The 18843-nt window shown below is 31.4% G+C and overlaps 1 protein-coding gene across 1 annotated transcript; it reads right to left on the bottom strand.

Annotated features, from left to right (window-relative positions):
- Positions 1–4295: 4295 nt before the first annotated feature.
- On the bottom strand, positions 4296–9463 carry LOC137834487 (wax ester synthase/diacylglycerol acyltransferase 5-like). Its single transcript, XM_068642522.1, has 5 exons — positions 9230–9463; positions 8164–8736; positions 7039–7389; positions 6758–6895; positions 4296–4679 (listed from the first exon to the last, which is right to left on the bottom strand). The coding sequence occupies exons 1-5, from the start codon at positions 9413–9415 to the stop codon at positions 4515–4517; spliced, it is 1413 nt and encodes a 470-aa protein (XP_068498623.1). The 5' UTR covers positions 9416–9463; the 3' UTR covers positions 4296–4514.
- Positions 9464–18843: the final 9380 nt, after the last annotated feature.

Below are 18843 nucleotides of genomic sequence, written 5' to 3'. Positions count from 1 at the left end.
GGTGTTTGTAAGTAATCTAGGTTTGATTGCTTAGTGGATTCCCCCAGTGGTTTCTGGGAAGACTGGATGTAGCTCTTGGTTTAAGAGTGAACCAGTATAAAGTGTGTGTCCAATCTCTCTATCCCTTGAACTCTTTAATTTCAGTTTATATTTGTTAACTGGTATAAACAACTCATTGTTTCTGCGAAACAACCGATTGTTTTTCTGGTGCTGTGCTAAATTGCTTTGTGTTTTTGGCAAACTGAATTCTGAATCAAGTTTTCTCGAAGGAATTTCATTCTAGACTAAAAGGTTTGTCTTTAAACCATTCACCCCCCCCCCCTCTAGTTTAATGCCATACATTCTAACAACTTCATCTAGAAACATGAGAAGTGTGTCATGAACAAAATACGGGAAAGTGAAAAATAAGGAAAAAGAAAACTATTATTTTGGTAAAACTACATAGACTTATCAGGGGTTTAAAAAACCCTTATTACGTATATGTACTAGTGGAGGTTCTTATAACCTCTTCTAAAAAGCATCTGGTAAAATTAAATTTGTTTGTAGTGACTTTTCTTTTTGACATTTTATTTTTTATATATGCATATATTTATATTTTAAATTCCCTGTTGAGATACTTTTTTGGATTATATGTATATATTTATATGCTTTAATTAGATATTTGCATGCATGATATAGTCTTTAGGTGATATAACTAGGGATGTTACAATTTTAATATTAATACTAATATTTTTATCATTATTATTGTTAATATTATTATTATTTTTATTATTATTAATTTATGGGTAATAATTTGTAAGTAATGCTAACCTGTAAATTTGTTCGTGGATAATAATCTATATATAATGTTGAATTTACTTATGGATACATATCAATGGGTAATTTACTTACATATTTATTTTTTTGGGTAATAATTTGTATGTAATGTTGAATTTGCCTATTGGTACAAATCTGTGGATAATAATTTGTATGTAATGCTGAATTTATTATGGATCTAGATCCATATGTAATAATCTGTGTAAATTTAAAATTTCTTGTAGTGAGAGTATGTTTGAATAAAATGACAACCATAGAAAATTTGATAAGAAGTATGATGCAAATAAATAGTAACCAATGTGATCTATATAATAACCAAGTAGAATCTTCAAATAGTTTATTTCTAATACAAGATAGCTACAATAGCCTGAAACTTCTATGACAATTGGATAAATAATATAAGTGTGTCACCAAACAATGTAGATATTCTTTTCTATCAGTTTAATATGCCATGTTGAATAAATGGTGCAAACAAAATTTGGAAATCCATGTAGATGACAATTATGAAAGAAATATAGGAATAAAGAAACAATGTTATATATGGGTGCAGTAGTGGATGGGAGTGAAAATATTTGTAAATGTACAATTAAAAGTTTGGACATGATACAAACTTAAAAAAAGAGAGAATTTTTCATGCAAATATTGATGTCTTTGCCTAAAAACATGCATTACTACCACACAAAAATAAATTGGTCTATACATAGTGAAAATGAATGAAATCTAATCATGGCAAATTTGTATCACATAAGGTGCTAAAGAATATCATTTTCTAGGTACACACATCTACTTTGATTCTTCAACAATATCTAGTATGAAGTTCTTCATATTGGCAATTCTCTACTTGGCAGTGGAATAAGTAGTTTAGTTTCAATATAGTACATGTCTAATTTCAAGATAGTAACTGTATCACAATTATGGGAAGGTAAGATGCTCGAAATTATGTTATGAGGCAACAAAATATGATGATTTCACAATTTTTATATCACTAATGGTAAGCACAAAGGCTCAATTATCTTTGTGTTACATTTCCTGCATGGTTGTTTTAGATATATTTTGTAGAAAGACATCAACAAATAGTGGATGATAGTAAATGTCAAGGGAAGGTAAGATAAAGTGCACTAGATTCAAAAAAATCATTTTGTACCAAACAAGAATAAAAGGTTGTAATAGAAAGTGGAATATAATATTACCAGGGTAGTCAATTAGTTGTAAATAAGAAAAAGACAAATACTAAATTCTAGTAAGTTGGAGGATTTTTTTAGATGAGGCATTGATTGCTGATACAAGTGACTTGATTTTATTTTATTATACGATGACAAAGAACATATATTTTAATGTAATGACACTTTTTTTTAAAAGTATATTCTATTGAAGGCGCTTTAGTAGGAGGACTAATTATAACTTGTACAAATATTTGTACCGTTATATAGTATTTTGTATATAAGTTAGAATATTTCAAGTAATCTATTATTTACATAATTTTTACTGATTATGTTTTGATAAAGTAATATATCACTACTAGAAAAAATAATTTTAACGAGCATTTATTTTTACATTATCTAGGATTAAAATCTCTATTAAGTCATTTATCTAGGGTTGCAGTTTCTCTTGCTAAACCATCCATAGGGAATGTGTTACCCAGGGTTTTTTTAAACCTTGCGAAAAGTCTTTCAAGGAAATTTCCTGTTAAATATCATGGGTTTAAGAACCTCTGTAAAATACTATGGGTTTCAAGAACTCCATTAAATACCATGGATTTAAAAACCTTCGTAAAATACCATGGGATTAAAAACTTCCGTAAAATACCATGAGTTTCAAATTTTTTATAAAATGACTTGTCGTTTGAAATAACCTTCAACCTCATTTCCACCATCTCTAACAATCCCCTCTTGACTTCTCTCTTCCACCGTATACACACTGCTCTCAATAGTCGTGGACGGTAGTCCTAGCAAGGAATCAAAATTCGGCCACACTTGTGTCTATTATATCTAAGAAGAACACTAAATAAGGCATTATCTTCTTCTTACTCCAATATTGTTTCTTCCATCACCTTACTGTCTCAACTTGGGTCACAAGCCATTTTTACCTAACTCGACAACAACTGGTGTTTATCACTAATGTATATATCCTAAATCATTGCATTATCTGTCAGATGTAGCCTTCAAAGTCATGCGTGTTCTTGCTAAAGATTGTAAGAACATATTGCGAGGAGAAATTAAATTTATTACTTATCTTTTTCATAGTGAATTAATTATTAGATGCATTTTAAATTAAAGGTCTTAATTTAAAATATTTCAAAATTACGAGAATTAAATACTAACAATTATAACTAAACCAAAAATGTCACATCTACATCCATCAAAAGTTAAAACAAAATAAGTCAAATTTTTTGAAGTATGAGCTCATAACACAAAAAACTATGAATTATATAAAGCAACTACCATTAATTATAAAGAAATATGCAAATACGATTGAAATACTTATTATCAAAGATTAGTTGTTGAAAAACTTATTATACAAGGTTTTGCTAAGCTTTTAAAATAAATTTTTGAAACTTTAGAAAACTTATATGTAATGTAAAGTTACACTTTCAAAATTTTAGAGAATTTAGTTATAAAATATATTAAAACTATATATTTTTAATTATTTTTTATAAATAGATTTAATTATATTTATTTATTGGAGTTTGAAAAATCTGGAGTGTTTTATTCAGGTTTTACAATAAATCTTTGAAATTTAATGAATGTTAAAAAAAAATTGTTATTTTGTTAAAATTTTATAATAAACCTTTGAAACTTAATAAAGGTGAAAAAGACTTCCGTTAATTTATTGAGGTTGTAGAATAAACATTTGGAACTTTACGAAAGTTAAGAAAACCTCTATTATTTTGCCAAGGTTTTAAAATAAACCTTTAAAATTTAACAATAGTTTAAAAAAATCTCCGTTATTTTTCTGAAGTTTTTAAATAAATCTTAGAAATTTAACGAAAGTTAAAGAACATCCATTATTTTGTTGAGGCTTTGAAATAATCTTTGGAACTTAACGAAGATTAAAAAAAAACTCAATTAATTAAATTATTTTCTAAGTGATATTAACCTTCGCTCAATAATCTCCATTAATTTTATTTTTTTTGTAATGTATGCATGATAACAAGTAGTTTTACAAATAATATATAGTAACTTATAAAATGTAATTATTCAAATATTTAAGTTAAGTATATTGCTTGAAATATAATTATGCATTTTTATTTTCAAAAAATATTTTTTCAACTTCATTCGTATAGAAATATTATTTTAATCATTTTTATGTTGTTTTAGTCATTTTAATTAGTACAGTTTTTATTTCTATAATACTTTTTATTTTATTTATTTTTTATTTTATTGAAATAGAATAATATGAATACATTAAAAATAAATCAAACAAATTTATATAAAATCAAAATATAAATATATCTGGGGAGAGCAAACCATAATTGACTCAAATATTTATTGTTGCTGCAGAGCACTACAATGCAATACAAGTCACACAATACATTAACTACTACCAGACATGCATCACCTAATTCCTTGGAGATTCTTTACTTATTTTAATGTTTATTTTGCTTTAAATTGACGTACGTCACCCCACTTTTTCAAAATTTAATATATGCTATAAAATATTTCAAATATTGTAGTACGAAATAACTATGATGCTATGATCTATAATCTACTTCCCAGAGGTAAATTGTATTTTCCTGCTTCCAGTATCTTCTGCAGAGATGTCTCGAAACATGACTTGAGTTGGTATTCATCTATGAAGCCTTCCTCTACTCCAAATCCAACTCTTAAATGTCCCATGTAGCTTGTTATAGTCACTGTGATACTCTGTAAATCCATCACAAAATATGTTTTGAAACATTAGTATGAACTAAGTAAAATTTATAGAACAATACAACAGTTGCTTAATCATGCATTAAACTTTGATATTATGCTTGAGAATGAAGAACATCAACAAGAGTAAAAGCATATACATATCCTTAGACACTCATATTTCATATACAACAAGTAAAAGATATTTAAAGTTAGTTTAGTGGATCATAATTAGGGTCGCGATACTAAACCTATATAAATGCTTGCAAATGCAGATATTGTTTGTAATGAAAATTAAATTAGGTATTATTTTAAAAAGAAAAATAATTAATTATTATATTAGTTAAGTTATATATTATTTTAGAATTGGTTTTTAAATTGATATCTTTAATTACCAAGATTTTAGTTATAACTCTAAAATCTAAAGTAGTTGAGAACTAAAACTATATAACTAACACTACAAGAAAAAATAGTTTTAGCGTGGGTTTATTTTTATATTATTCTGGGTTAAAACTTCTATTAAGTCATTTACCAAAGGTTGCAGTTTTCTTCGTTAAATCATTCCTGGGGAGCGTGTTTCTCTGCCAAAAGTCTTTTAGAACCTCTGTTAAATACCATGAATTTAAGAACCTCTGTAAAATACCATGGGTTTCAAAACTTCCGTAAAATACCATGAGTTTAAGAACTCAGTAAAAATACCATAAGTTTCAAAAATTTTGTAAAATGACTTCCGTTTGAAATAACCTTCAACCCCATTTTCCACCATCTCTAACGATTCTCCGGACTTCTCTCTTCCACCATAGACACACGGCTCTCCGGCACAGGCTCAATGGTCGTCGTCGACAGTCCTAACAAGGAATCACAATTCAGCCACATTTATGTCTATTATGTCTAAGGAGAAGAAACACTAAATAAGACATTATCTTCTTCTTACTTCAATATTGCGTGTTACCTAACTCGACAACAACTGGTGTTTATCACTGCTTTATATATTTTAAATATTGCATTATCTATAAGATATGAGCTTTCAAGCCATGTGCGTTCTTGGCTAAAGATTGCAAAACATATTGTGAGGAGAATTAACTTTATCACTTCTCACTTTCGCAGTGAATTAATTATTAGATACATTTTAAAATAAAGACCTTAATTTAAAATATTTTAAAATTATGAAAATTAAATATTAATAATTATAACTAAAACTAAAATTACACATAAAATATATATGTACATCAAAAGTTAAAATAAAATAAGTCATTTTAAAATATATGTACATCATTATTTTTTTTAAAAACTAATTTTTATTTATTAATTTTCTTATAAAGTTCACCTAAAAATTAATTTGCAAAGGCGATGGGTGATGCTTGAAAATTTTTTTTGTTGTCTGTGTGGAAAGGAGGAAGAACATTACCGCCATTTTGTTTTTCGATTACAATTTCGCTTGGCGTGTTTGGTGTTTTTGATCTGAGTGGCTTGGAGTGTCATTTGTGTCTCACATTGATCCTATATCAAACTTTGCTCAGTTCATGATGAGTCAGTCTTCAGATTCGGTTAATGATGTGAAGAGTACAGCTTGGTTGGGGTTGTGAGTGAAATCTGGAATCACAAAAATTTTATCATTTTCAAAAGGAGTGTGGCTGATGTGTCAGAAGTGTTTGTAATGGTGCAAGTAAAGGTTTGGTCTTGGATGTCTGTAAAATCTCATTCTGCTTCGTTTTCCTATTCTAATTGGTGTTTGAAACCTTTGACGTGCATGATGATGGTTTCTTGAAGTATATTAGGTTTTTTTTTAGTATGGATAGTGCTTTTGTTAGTTAGATAGGCGGTTCTAGTTAGAAGTTAGTTATTGTATAATTTTGTATAAGGGTTGAACCACCCCTGAAGTGGTTGTCATTTATTTATTTTTTATTACTAATAAAAAAACGGTGTAAATTAAAATAATTAAAAAGTCATATTTAATACCTATAATATTCACTATAATTTATAAGTTTGTGTTCCAAAATATCATAGTTTTCTTAGAAGCAGGCCAGTTTCAATCTTTTCATAATTATTTCTCTAGGAAGTTATTTATTTTTTCAGTCCATAGGAAGAGAGACCTGAGATAAACCGACAGTCATGAAGTACAAGCCTTTAATTGGATGATTAGCCAAAGTCACTTTTTCTGCTGGGCCAACCATGTGCGAGATGCTCAAACTTGCATTGTTCATGGTCTTATACAAGAAATTTGTAGCAGCCTGCAACATACAAACAAAAAACTGTCATTACTCACTTTAACTAAATAAAAGATTAGAACACTAATGATAGTTAAAAGAATCAGTTTGAAAAGCAACTAGGGTTCATGCATTCAGATAATCACACAAACATGATTATTTCAAACCTGTGGTCCTTTGATTTGATTCAACAAACGCAAAAGCACGCCAGCCATTGGTACTGCTAGAGAAGTTCTCTGCCTGTTGATTTTTTTCTTGGCTTCTAACACAAACTCAAGTGGGTTCAATTCATTGTTATCACTTAACATGGGAATTGGAACATGCATGAAGTGGAATCTGTTCCCCCAAGGTGCCTCAGAATCGGTATGCATCTCCTTCGCTGATTTGTAAGCTCTTATTTTCCTGGTATTAAGCAGCACCAGTGCAGTACTTTCTGATGTGCCTGATTTCTGATTCTTTGCCTTCATGTACAGTTGAATGCCAAAGAAAATTGCTCCAACCAACACATCATTTATGCTCTGCACGTACAGAAAAAAAAAATGGGAAAAAAAAAACCCTACAAAGTTCAACAAATAAATTGTCATCTTAGAATTAATGTTTCAGATGTACGTCAACTAACATAATCTGGTGGATCATGAAAGAAGAAAAAAAATAATTTTAAAAATAAAAAATCATATTAAATTACAATAAAATTATTAAATGAGAATAGAGAAAAAAAAATCATTAGTATGTAAATAATTTTTATTATTAATAAAATTTATAAATTAATTTTGAATTGATATCTAATTAACTATCAAAATTTTAGTTATTAATTATTTTATATTTAAAAATTGGTAGCTAATCAAATATAAATTTAAAAATTATTTATTAATAACAGAAATTATTTTAGATATTAATATTTTTTTAATATTTAAAATAGTATATAAATTTAATAAATTAATTAATTAAAGTAGTTTTAAAATTAACAAATTTAAAAAAAAATATTTTATTTAATGATTTCTTTAGTTTTAAAATTTTAAATTTTAAAAAAATATTTGTTCATGGCATTACAGTAAAATAATTCTTAAATATAAATTGATTTGGAAAAAAAATCAGTCATTATATATACAAATTTAAAAATCATTTTAAAAATTAAGTATTATTATTCTTCAAATTATTTTTATCGTCGTTTAATAGATTATTGACCTAGCTGGTCATTAGATCAATCTCAAGATCACAGGTTAAAATTTAGGTACTTTAAATTAAATTTTTGAAAGCAACATTTAAAGTATAGAAAACAAGTCTGGACGTACCACTTTGAGTTCGTTTTTGACTTCTTTGATGCTGTCCAATGAGAGGGAAACATTTATGATACTCATAGGTCGAAACCCTACATCTTCGTGTCCTGACCTTAATGGTGTTTGTTCATCTGGCATCAAGCTACTTTTCATGAAACTCCAGCCAAAATCAAATGCACTCTTTAACAACACAGAAGCAGTTTGAGATAATCGTTTAACCATGCCTTTGGTACTTGTTGATTCCACCAATTTGCTTGAAGGAAGTTTGATTGGAAGAGAAGGATTATCAGCACTTTGTGTTATCGAAAGGAAAGTCGCCATGAAAGAGTAGTCATCTCCAAGTGCATGATGGAGCTTAAATAAAATAGTTCCTGCAGCTTTGGTCGTTGGATAGTTAAATATATGCACTTCCCAAAGTGGTTGATCTTCTCGTAACTGTTCATTAGCTATTTTTGACATGTATCCATCAAGACATTCGTCATATAATTTGTGTGTTCGATTCGTGGATGCAAACTTAGGAATCTTGATGTGATCCTCTGGGTTAACATCAACTTGTTTCCAAACTTTTTTTCCATTCTTGTCAGTAACCTGTTCCAGTTATGCAGTAACAATATCAAATGATTCTTTTCTTGGAACCAACAACACAAAAGAATCTTTTCTTTTTAAATTCAATTCCAATGCACAATTAAAGTTCAATTTCACCCTTCTATCAGTGGTCTTTAAGATTTTCTACAAGAGAAGTTCTTAACTTTTTTCAATTTCAACAAATAAGTTTTTTGACTAATAAAACTCTCATTCCGTTAATATTAATATTAATATTAATATTATTATACCCATTTGATGAAAATATTGCCCAAAACATAAGAACAAAACCCAAGAAAGTATTATGACAAAGATGGTACAAATAAAGAAAGCCATTGAGGTAAATTACAATTACAAAATAGCATGGTTTTCTACAGCTCATGTTATCTGTTTATGTATATAACAAAACCATCAAAATTGGAAGATAAGTAAAATTTGAAAAAAAATTACAATTCTCCTCTAAATCAGGTGATGGAATATAGTAATAAATTATACGTACCATGATACATGAGAATCTGGAGCATATGGGAAGTAACTTGTTCTCAAGCAGAGGTTGAAATTTTGAGTCATCAATTGGAATCTCAGATTCAACAGCACAAAGAACAAACACGTTTATCAGAGAGCTGCTAAGGTAATCTGCCATAGGACTCAGAGGCATAGGAACATCTTCCTCGAAGCAGTTCATCTTTTTCTCTTTTGTTTCTTTTTCAAACAAAGCTAATTGGTCTGTAAAATAAACCAGGAAAGCACGAGTCCGTTTCAGAGTCTTCCGCAGTGGTATTTATATAAGGTTCAACAACCCTTTATAATAATATTATAATATTTTAAATTAAAAATTAAAATTAAAATAAATAAAATAAGAATTTATTTGTATTCTCAAACAAGAGAATTATTATCGTCCTTCTCATTCGGTCAGTCTACTTCTCCTTCCTTCTTCTCGAAATGGTCTCATAACTCTGCCTTCACTCCTCTGCTTCTATTCCTTGTGAACTCCAAGCTCTGATAGTACCTACAAAAGGGACTCCGACGCTCAAGTGAGATCTCAATATTTGGTGCTCGGTACTGTTAGTATAGAATGATGATGTATCTTATTCTCAAAATTTGTGTTTATTTATATGATTATCATGGACCCTTTGTTATTCGCTAAAAAAATATGTGTATGTGGTGACATTTATTTTCGTATAAAGTGACGTTTATAACTAACCGTCACAATATATGTGTGTGGCTGTACTGCGTACCACCACAAATTTGGCTGCCACAAAGTATAATGTGACCGTCAATTGAGAACCACATTAGCAGACGTCATATAATACATTGTATAAAGTAACGGTTTTAAGCGTTTAATTTATGTCAGTGATAAATGTCGTAATTTTGAAATTGGATAAACCAATTTCAGTGTAAATTTAATAACATCTGCTTTAAACGCCACTCAATTTAATATAATATAACGTTTATAATAATCATTTTCAATTATTATTATTATTTGAACTATAGTATATACGTTTGCATGCACATTTTTCTTGTGGTCCATGTATAGTACCTTCAACATTAATTATTAATTTGGCATGTACACAAACCAAAACCAAAGCTTTATTTTATAAACATCTTATATATTCAATTTATAATATGAGAAAATAAAATATATGATATTGCAATTCAGAAAAGGAAACTTTTGTGTTAGTGGAATGGTTTTTCACATTCAGAGTCAAAAATTAAGTAGAAAGATTGAATATTAACAATGAATGAACCTTTTTCTTCAAACAAGTGTGAAACAAGAATAAAGGAAAAGTTGGAGTTAAGTGAGAATGAGAGAATAAAGGAAAAGTTGGAGATAAGTGAGAATGAGAATGAGAATGTGAAGGATTTTCGGTGAGAGTAACAAGAGAAGGGTTGCGGTGAAAAGAGAAGAGGAATACAAACAAGAATGAGAACGGTTGTGCTGAGAAAGGTCACTAGTAAAAAAACCCTTAAAAACGACAGTTTGAGGAGTGTCGAGGAGTTGGAGGTCTATGTTGTGCTTGATAACCTCCCACGAAGGCTCCCTACCCAAAAGTTATTATCTGTATTTAAATCATCCCAGCGGTAAACCGATTTTCATGGTATATTTGCACTATTCGTCACTTCGGATAGTCAATTCTTACCACTATGGCGTGATTTTGAAAATAGGGCCTCATCCGTCTTGCCATTAGGACGGGGACGAACGTGACCTCTTCTATCATTTGATACCTCGTCTCGGTTGCGTGTAGCGTTTGACTAACGAAGTAAACCGAACGTTTCTCTTTGTCAACCTCTTCCACCAAAATTGTGCTGACGGCCTCTTTTAAGACTAACAGGTAAATGATGATAGGATGGTCGGGCCCTGGTTTTTGGATCACTGTCGGTGAAGATAGAAACGCCTTCAGTTGTTGGAAGATGTCTTCACACTTTTCATCCCATTTGAACTTGGTTGCCTTCCAAATGAGTTCTACCATGGGTCTAGTTTGCTCGGCCAACCGAGGAACGAACCTCAACAGGGTTGTAAGATGGCCTATGAGTTGCTACACTTCTTTTAATTTCTGAGAGCTTCTCATCTCTGTTATGGCTAAGCATCTTCGATTCCCCGGTGGTTTAACATGAAACCCAAGAATTTTACTCCCTCCACACTAAACGCACACTTCTCAGGGTTGAGCCTCATGTTCATTCTTCTTAGTGCTTTGAAGACTTCTTCCAAGTCTCTTATGTGTTGATCACACGAGTCCAACTTCACAACAATGTCATCCACGTAGACTTCAACATTTCAATCGATCATCCCCCTGAACACTTTATCCATTAGCCTCTGGTAGAATTGTATGAGTATACATCTTTGGAAAAGTTGGTTCACCTAGCCATCAAGGTTGAATCACAAATTTTAAAGAAAAACTCTTTTAAAAATACTCATAATGATGGCTTTTACAAATCCTCTTGGAAGGACAAAAATAAATTTCAAAATCAAGATTTTCCTTTCAATTTCTCTAAAGAATCCACCTCACAACATCAACATTTTAAAGACAACCCTTCTCTTGCTAGACCTAAATCGCCAACCAAAATCTCAAATTAAAAATGTTTTAAATGTTTAGGTTTTAGACACATAGCTACAAATTTCCCTAATAAATTAACCATGATGGTAAAAGGGGGATAGTAGAAAGTGACCAAAGTGATCAATCTTTTAGATCTAACTCACCTACCCCTTCAATAACCACAGTGAAGATGAATGTGAGATACCTTGTGGAGGTTACATATTGGTGGTAAGGCGAATTTTGGGAACAATTAAAAAACTTTTTGATGAAACCTAAAGAGAAAATATTTTTCACATTCGCTGCCTTATCAAAAACAAATTGTATTCCATGATCATAGATGGGGGTAGTTATGCAAATGTGGCAAGTAGAAGAGTAGTGGAGAAACTTGAATTACCCACTACACTACACGAAAATCATCAAATTGCAACTAATTTTAGAAACCAAAATAATTAGTTACTATTAAACTAAATTAGAGACAGTTTTAGAGACTAAAAAAATTCACCAGTACAAAAGGGTAGATTAACGACAGTTAAAATCAACATTTAAAGACGGTTCCAAGTTATTGTGGGCGTCGTTAAAAGGTTGGGGTTTTTCACGACGGTTCTGGAACCGTCGTTAAAACTAAGACTTATAACAACGGTTGTAGAAACCGTCGTTGAAGGTGACTTGTAATTTTTTTTAAAAAAAATAAGGAACTTTTAAAGACGGTTCCGCCTTTCAAAGACAGTTCCAAGTGAAACCGTCGTTATATGTAGTGATTAAAAAAAAGTTTTTTAATAAATCTCAAACCAGCATAAAATTTTCAATTCAAGAAAATAAAAACATTTAAAATCATAATTTAAATATAAAAATTACATACAACAAATTATAACATTATACAAAAAAGTTTTGCTAATATATGAAAAAAATTGTCATTATAATGATTTATCTATACTAGAGTGTTATACATGGTTACAAAATACTTTGACCATGTTGTTATCACATACTTCAATGCTTCTAAATCTAGCGGGTGATGGTCGTTGAACAACTGTGACATTTGAAATTTTTTGAATTAGTGCATGAATAATAAATCTCAAATTTTAAAGTGTTTAATGTATTGAGGTATTACCTTATCCCAACCTTTCTTAATTTCAGCTTGCAAAATAGTCAACTTCCATTGCATAACATAATAACCGCACTCATAATTTCTAGGTTGCCTGTTGGACTGCATGTGAAAATAAATATATTAAATGAATGAGTGAAACACATTAAATTAAGTGAACAAATATACTTTAAATACCTTAAGGTACATCCAAGTGAGTTTTTGTGCGTTTGAAGTTCTTCTCCCACACAACATATTATATCCAGAGTAAGCACTAAAATAATAAGATTTCATGTTAGAATACATAACATTATATAATATATAAGTAATAATAAATGTTAAATGAAACTGTCGTACCTATCTATAATGTTTTTAAAATAAGTAGGAGGTTTTTTATGCAAGGAGCAAAACCATGTAGCGGTATGATCTTGAACAGATATGATCAATAGTTGCCAATGACGCCTGTATAACAAATCAGTTAATTAGTTTCTCTTATTTCAATAATTTATTAAAACTTATTTAATAAATAAGAACTTACTCATTGATGTACAAAGAAAAATAAATGTGTTTTCCACCATTCTTTAAGGCAGTGGTGATGTATGTTTGTGTTTCCGACTTCTTGTTTCCAATTGATTGAGTGATTTGAGGGTCTAAAAAGCCATATATATTGTGTTTCCCCTCATCAAAGCATAATCCAAAAAGATACCTAAATTTCAATAAGTTAGTACTAATATATTTAATAAATCAAAAGTATAGAGATTTTAATATTTGAACTTACATCGTCCATAATTGCAGAATTGTTACGTTAATCTCTTGATCTCTGGCTACAAGGTCCAACAAATCATACATGTGAACATACAACGGTAGATTACTATGCCTTCCAAAAACATTGGCATCCCATGGAACCTCTAAGACGGTTGTATCTAATTCTGTAGCAATTTCCACCAATGCCGCCACAGGATCATCAATGGAGAATATTTTCTTCTTTCGTAGAGGCAATTTTGTCTTAGGTTCCTGCTACTCATCAACTAACAAACAAATACTTAAATTAGTTAGAATGTAATATATCTAATATATAATTCTATTAGTATCAGTGCAAAGATATACCATAGAGTCTATAGGTCTGACGAGATGTCTAGTTCAGGCAACAAAAGTATGTAATGCCTCTGCTACAATTGTGACCTCTGATGTCGGCACAAGAACTGCAAGATCACCATAAAGGACCTTCTCCACCGTGACCTTCATGAAATTAGAAGGAAGAGACACATTGTGTAACATTTTGACCCCTTCATAACACTTACCCAAGGCAACGAATCGGGTCAAAGAATTACACTCAACATAATAACTCGCATTGGATAATTGAGCCAAAGTCATCCCCCGATAGATCAACTGCCGAACAACTCCCTTTAGTGCTTACTTTCTTAATAGGAGGCAGAGCTGGTTCATCTTCTACCATAGTAGGTGGTTGCTGAGAGAGTCCTAAACCCTCCCACCGCTTTTTGAACTCCATTTCCAATCGCACATTAAACTCCTCCATAAAGCTTTCTTTAAGCTCTTGAGTTACCTCATCCTTTAACTGCTCACGTAATTGTAGTAAATACTCTTGGCTAGGTTGATTAGACGATTGTTCTTTGCTATGTGATGAAGGTCCAAAGCATGAGCGAATCCCAACCCCATATCCAGCTACACGAACACGTCCAGGGTGCTCAGGTCGTCCGAGAGCAACATTAAGAATATCATTGCGACCACATGGATTAAAAGTCCCCTGTGTTGATTGCTCAGCAAGAGAATCCTAAAACAAATGAAAAGAAATTGTCAAACTTCAACACATTGAATTTAAAATAACACATAGAAAACATATTTCTTACAATTCGTTCAATTGTTTCTTCTGTAGACTTAGAACTCCATGTCCCTAATGGGTTTATACGGACACCCTTCCACATCTCATGTCGGGGTGGTGGGGATGGAGGCCTCAAAGAATCTACACTATTCATTTCCTCAATGGAAGTAGAACGTGATTTAATCTTTTCTTCAAGCATCTTTTGCTCTAACAACTTATAACCACCACGGGACAATAAGTGTGGGGTATCATTTTGTGCCTGACTAACTTTTGCTTTGTTCCGAACCTCCTATCATAACATTCAAAATTTAATAATACGTTAATATAAACTATATTCAAATATAAAAGTGATATTAACCTGCCATTTTTCAGTTTGTCGAATCTTCACAAATTGCTGCCAAGTTTCTTCATCAATGGATGCATATTTTGTACAAGGATTTTCTTCATTCTTTTTACCATATATATAATTTGTTGTCAATTTTGATTTGAACTGACGAAATTTGACACCCACATCAGAAAGAACCTTCGCTTTCAAGGTTTCCACATTCGGGATCTTGTAACGCGTCTACATTGAAAGAATTAGTTCATAAACAAGAACAAAATATAAAAGAACTTTAGATTGAACAAAGTAAAAACAATTACATACCAGAATATCTTGCCAAATCATGTTTTTTCTCGTGGTCAGTCACATGATCCCAGGACTCAGTTAAGATAGAGATCCTTCCACGAGACAGTACTCCGAGATAACTCCTATATTTCTTTGCATGTTGCCCTGTGGCCACACCAGTGTGGATATCAATAGACAAAGGTATTTTGTCATCTTTATTTATCTTTTTAAACATATTATTTAATCTGATAGGTCCTCTACCAGTTTTTGAACGAGAAACTTTATCATCTGCCATGTTCCTGTTATCAAGAATATTATAAGCATCAAGAATATGAAATATAATTAAAATTATATATTGTAAAACTAAACATGAATCACATGCACATACAAATATATATTCCTTCGTCATGATCATTTCGAGTTGCATGTACAACATCAACAACATCCTCGTACTCTTTATTGATGGTCGTTCTTGTAAGTGATTCAATCTCACAAATGTCGTTGTTTGTATCTTCTGGGTCATTATGTTGTTTTTTTTCCATGTAGCACTACAAACCAGTGGTCAGACGTAGGATCTTGGATATAGAAAACTTGGGAAGCTTGATGTGCCATTATGAATGGTTCTTCATGATAATCTATCTTTCGAAAGTCAACCAAATTCATTCCTGATTCATCAACTTTGACACCAGTCTTATTGTCAACCCACTTGCGTTTGAAAACAGGTACAGTAAACTTGGTATAATTAACTTCCCAAATCTCTACTATGACACCATAATAAGGCATTGATCCCACAACAGAATTTTGATCCTTTGCAGTTGAAAACTGCATAGACTCTGCCTCTAAGGTGACTCCGCTATTTTGCACTGTACTCCTATCATCTCGAGACTTTGTGTAAAACAAACAACCATTTACTTCATAGTCGGAACAACATAAAACATCAAATTTGAGACCATTTGCAAGCCATGTTAATGTTTCAGATGCTGATGGATCATTCATTATTTGTTGTTTAAACCATGACATGAAAGTTTTGTTATGCTCAATTAACACCCATTTTTCGGATTGTCTTGGATTTTTATATTTGACAATGTCTTTGTATGTATCTAAGTATGGTAACACCTCATCAGTGTTATTCGAGATATACAAGTGTGCTTGCAGAACCTCTTCTCTAGATTTGCTTATGACATGTACACCTTTTGAAGATCTACTTATGAATCTACGAGAGTGCCAACCTTTTTCAGAAACTCTATACATTTGGCTTTTCAATAATGGAAGCTTCCGGACGACATTGATTCTTCACATATCCCTTCAAAATCTTCATGTATCGTTCAATTGGATACATCCATCGCATATAAACTGGCCCACACAATCTGATTTCTCTTACAAGATGAACAACCAAGTGTACCATAATATCAAAAAAAGATGGAGGAAAAAACATCTCGAGTTGACACAAGATAACAATTATTTCTTCTTCAAGTTCATCCAACTTCTGAGAGTCAATCTCTTTACTACATATGGAATTGAAAAATGAGCATAGTCGAGTGATTGTATGCCTAACATTTTTTGGCAAGATTCCACGAATAGCCACCGGTAGTAATTGTTGCATTAGAACGTGACAATGATGTGACTTTAAACCAATTAGTTTCAAATCATTCATAGATACAAGACTCTTCACATTTGAAGAGTAGCCTTGTGGTACCTTAACACCTTTAAGACATTCACAAAAACTTGTTTTCTCTTTCTTTGACAAAGTGTAACACGCTGCAGGCAAGTATGTACGTTTACCAACTTCTCTCGGTGCCAATTCCTCTCGTATATTCATCTCAATCAAATCCAGACGTGCATTCACACCATCCTTTGTTTTTCCTTTAATGTTCAGAAGTGTTCCTATTAGACTGTCACACACATTCTTTTCTACGTGCATTACATCTAGACAGTGTCTGACATCTAACTTACACCAATACGGAAGATCACAAAATATTGATCTCTTCTTCCATATTTCACTCACAATTTGCTTCTTCTTCATTTTTCCAAAAGTTACATTGACATTTTTTATTTTTTCATAAATTTCAACACCACTTAAGGGAATGGGACAAATTCTTGGTATCCGTTAAAAGCTTTTTTCAATCTACGATACGGATGATATTTCTTTAGAAATCTACAATGCCCAAGATACACGGTTTTTCTTCCGTGTTTCAACTGCTCATAAGATGTCTTGTCTTGACATATTGGACATGCTCTACGGCCTTTCACACTATAACCTGACAAGTTGCCATATGCAGGGAAGTCATTGATAGTACAAAACAACATCGCATGCAATCGGAAAGATTCATTCTTAAACGCGTCAAACACATCAACCCCTTCATTCCACAATAACTTCAAATCTTCAATTAGTGGATTAAGATAAACATCTATGTCATTTCCAGGTTGTTTTGGACCAGAGATCATCATAGATAACATCATGTATTTGCACTTCATACACAAAGCAGGAGGTAAGTTGTAAATCACTAACAAAAAACTATGATTACTACTTAAATTTCCAAAGGGATTCATTCCATCAGTTGTCAATCCAAGTCTTAAGTTTCTTGATTCTTTTCCAAATTTAGGAAATTCTTTATCAATATTCATCCACTGCAAAGAATCAGCAGGATGGCGAAGTAGTCCATCACATTTTCTATTATCTGCATGCCACCTAAGGTTTTTAGCGTCATCTGCATTTGCAAACAAACACTTAAGCCTTGGAATTATTGGAAGATACCAAACAACCTTACCAGGAGGACCTTCCTTTGTAAATTCATCAATTTCATCATTCTGACCAACTTTAACCTTATAACGTGACAAACCACACCTGGGACATCTTCTTAAATCTTCATACTCATTTCTGTATAAAATACAATTGTTAGGACATGAATGTATTTTTCTATACTCCATACCCATTGGACAAAGTATTTTTTTTTTGCCTCATAATTTCGATTGGGCAAGGTATTTCCTTCTGGAAGCATGTCCTTAAGCAATTGAAGCAATTCTATAAAACTTTTGTCAGTCCATCCATTCATTGCCTTCAAATTCATCAACCTTAACACTGCTGATAATCGTGTGAAGTTATTTGAACTAGGATACAAAGGAGTCTCTGCATCATTAGACATATTTTCGAAAACTGCATTAGCAAAAGATTCTGCTCCCACATCACGAATCATGTCTTCTAATCTATCATCCATTGAGAAATGAACTTCCTCCGAAGCTCCACGCACACTTCGCAAGTCTAACAATTCACCATGCCACGTCCATGTTGTATAACTTTTCAAAAATCCATCACACAAAAGATGTTCTCTTATTTCGGAAACACTCAATATCCTTCCATTTAAACAATTGACACAAGGAAACCTTATCCGTATTCCATTCTTACAACTAACGGCATTATGTTCTGCAAATTGTATGAATTCTTCCACCCCTTTTTCATAAGTATCACTTATTCGAGGTGTATTAATTCAACTTCGATCCATAGAACTGTTAAACTAAGAACCAATACTTTCAATATGTAATCATTAAAAAA

This window comes from Phaseolus vulgaris, chromosome 5 (genome assembly GCF_000499845.2).
Source record: "Phaseolus vulgaris cultivar G19833 chromosome 5, P. vulgaris v2.0, whole genome shotgun sequence".
NCBI classification, from domain to species: domain Eukaryota; kingdom Viridiplantae; phylum Streptophyta; class Magnoliopsida; order Fabales; family Fabaceae; genus Phaseolus; species Phaseolus vulgaris.
Note: the sequence above shows the minus strand (reverse complement) of the source record. Positions and strands in the feature narration are given on the sequence as shown.

Coding starts and splice junctions, on each gene's coding strand:
- LOC137834487 (XM_068642522.1), bottom strand. CDS start 9,415: ATGAACTGCTTCGAGGAAGATGTTCCTATGCCTCTGAGTCCTATGGCA. Junction 6,896..7,038: donor ATCAAATCAAAGGACCACAG/GTTTGAAATAAT, acceptor TGTATGTTGCAG/GCTGCTACAAATTTCTTGTA. Junction 4,680..6,757: donor TGACTGTCGGTTTATCTCAG/GTCTCTCTTCCT, acceptor ATGGATTTACAG/AGTATCACAGTGACTATAAC.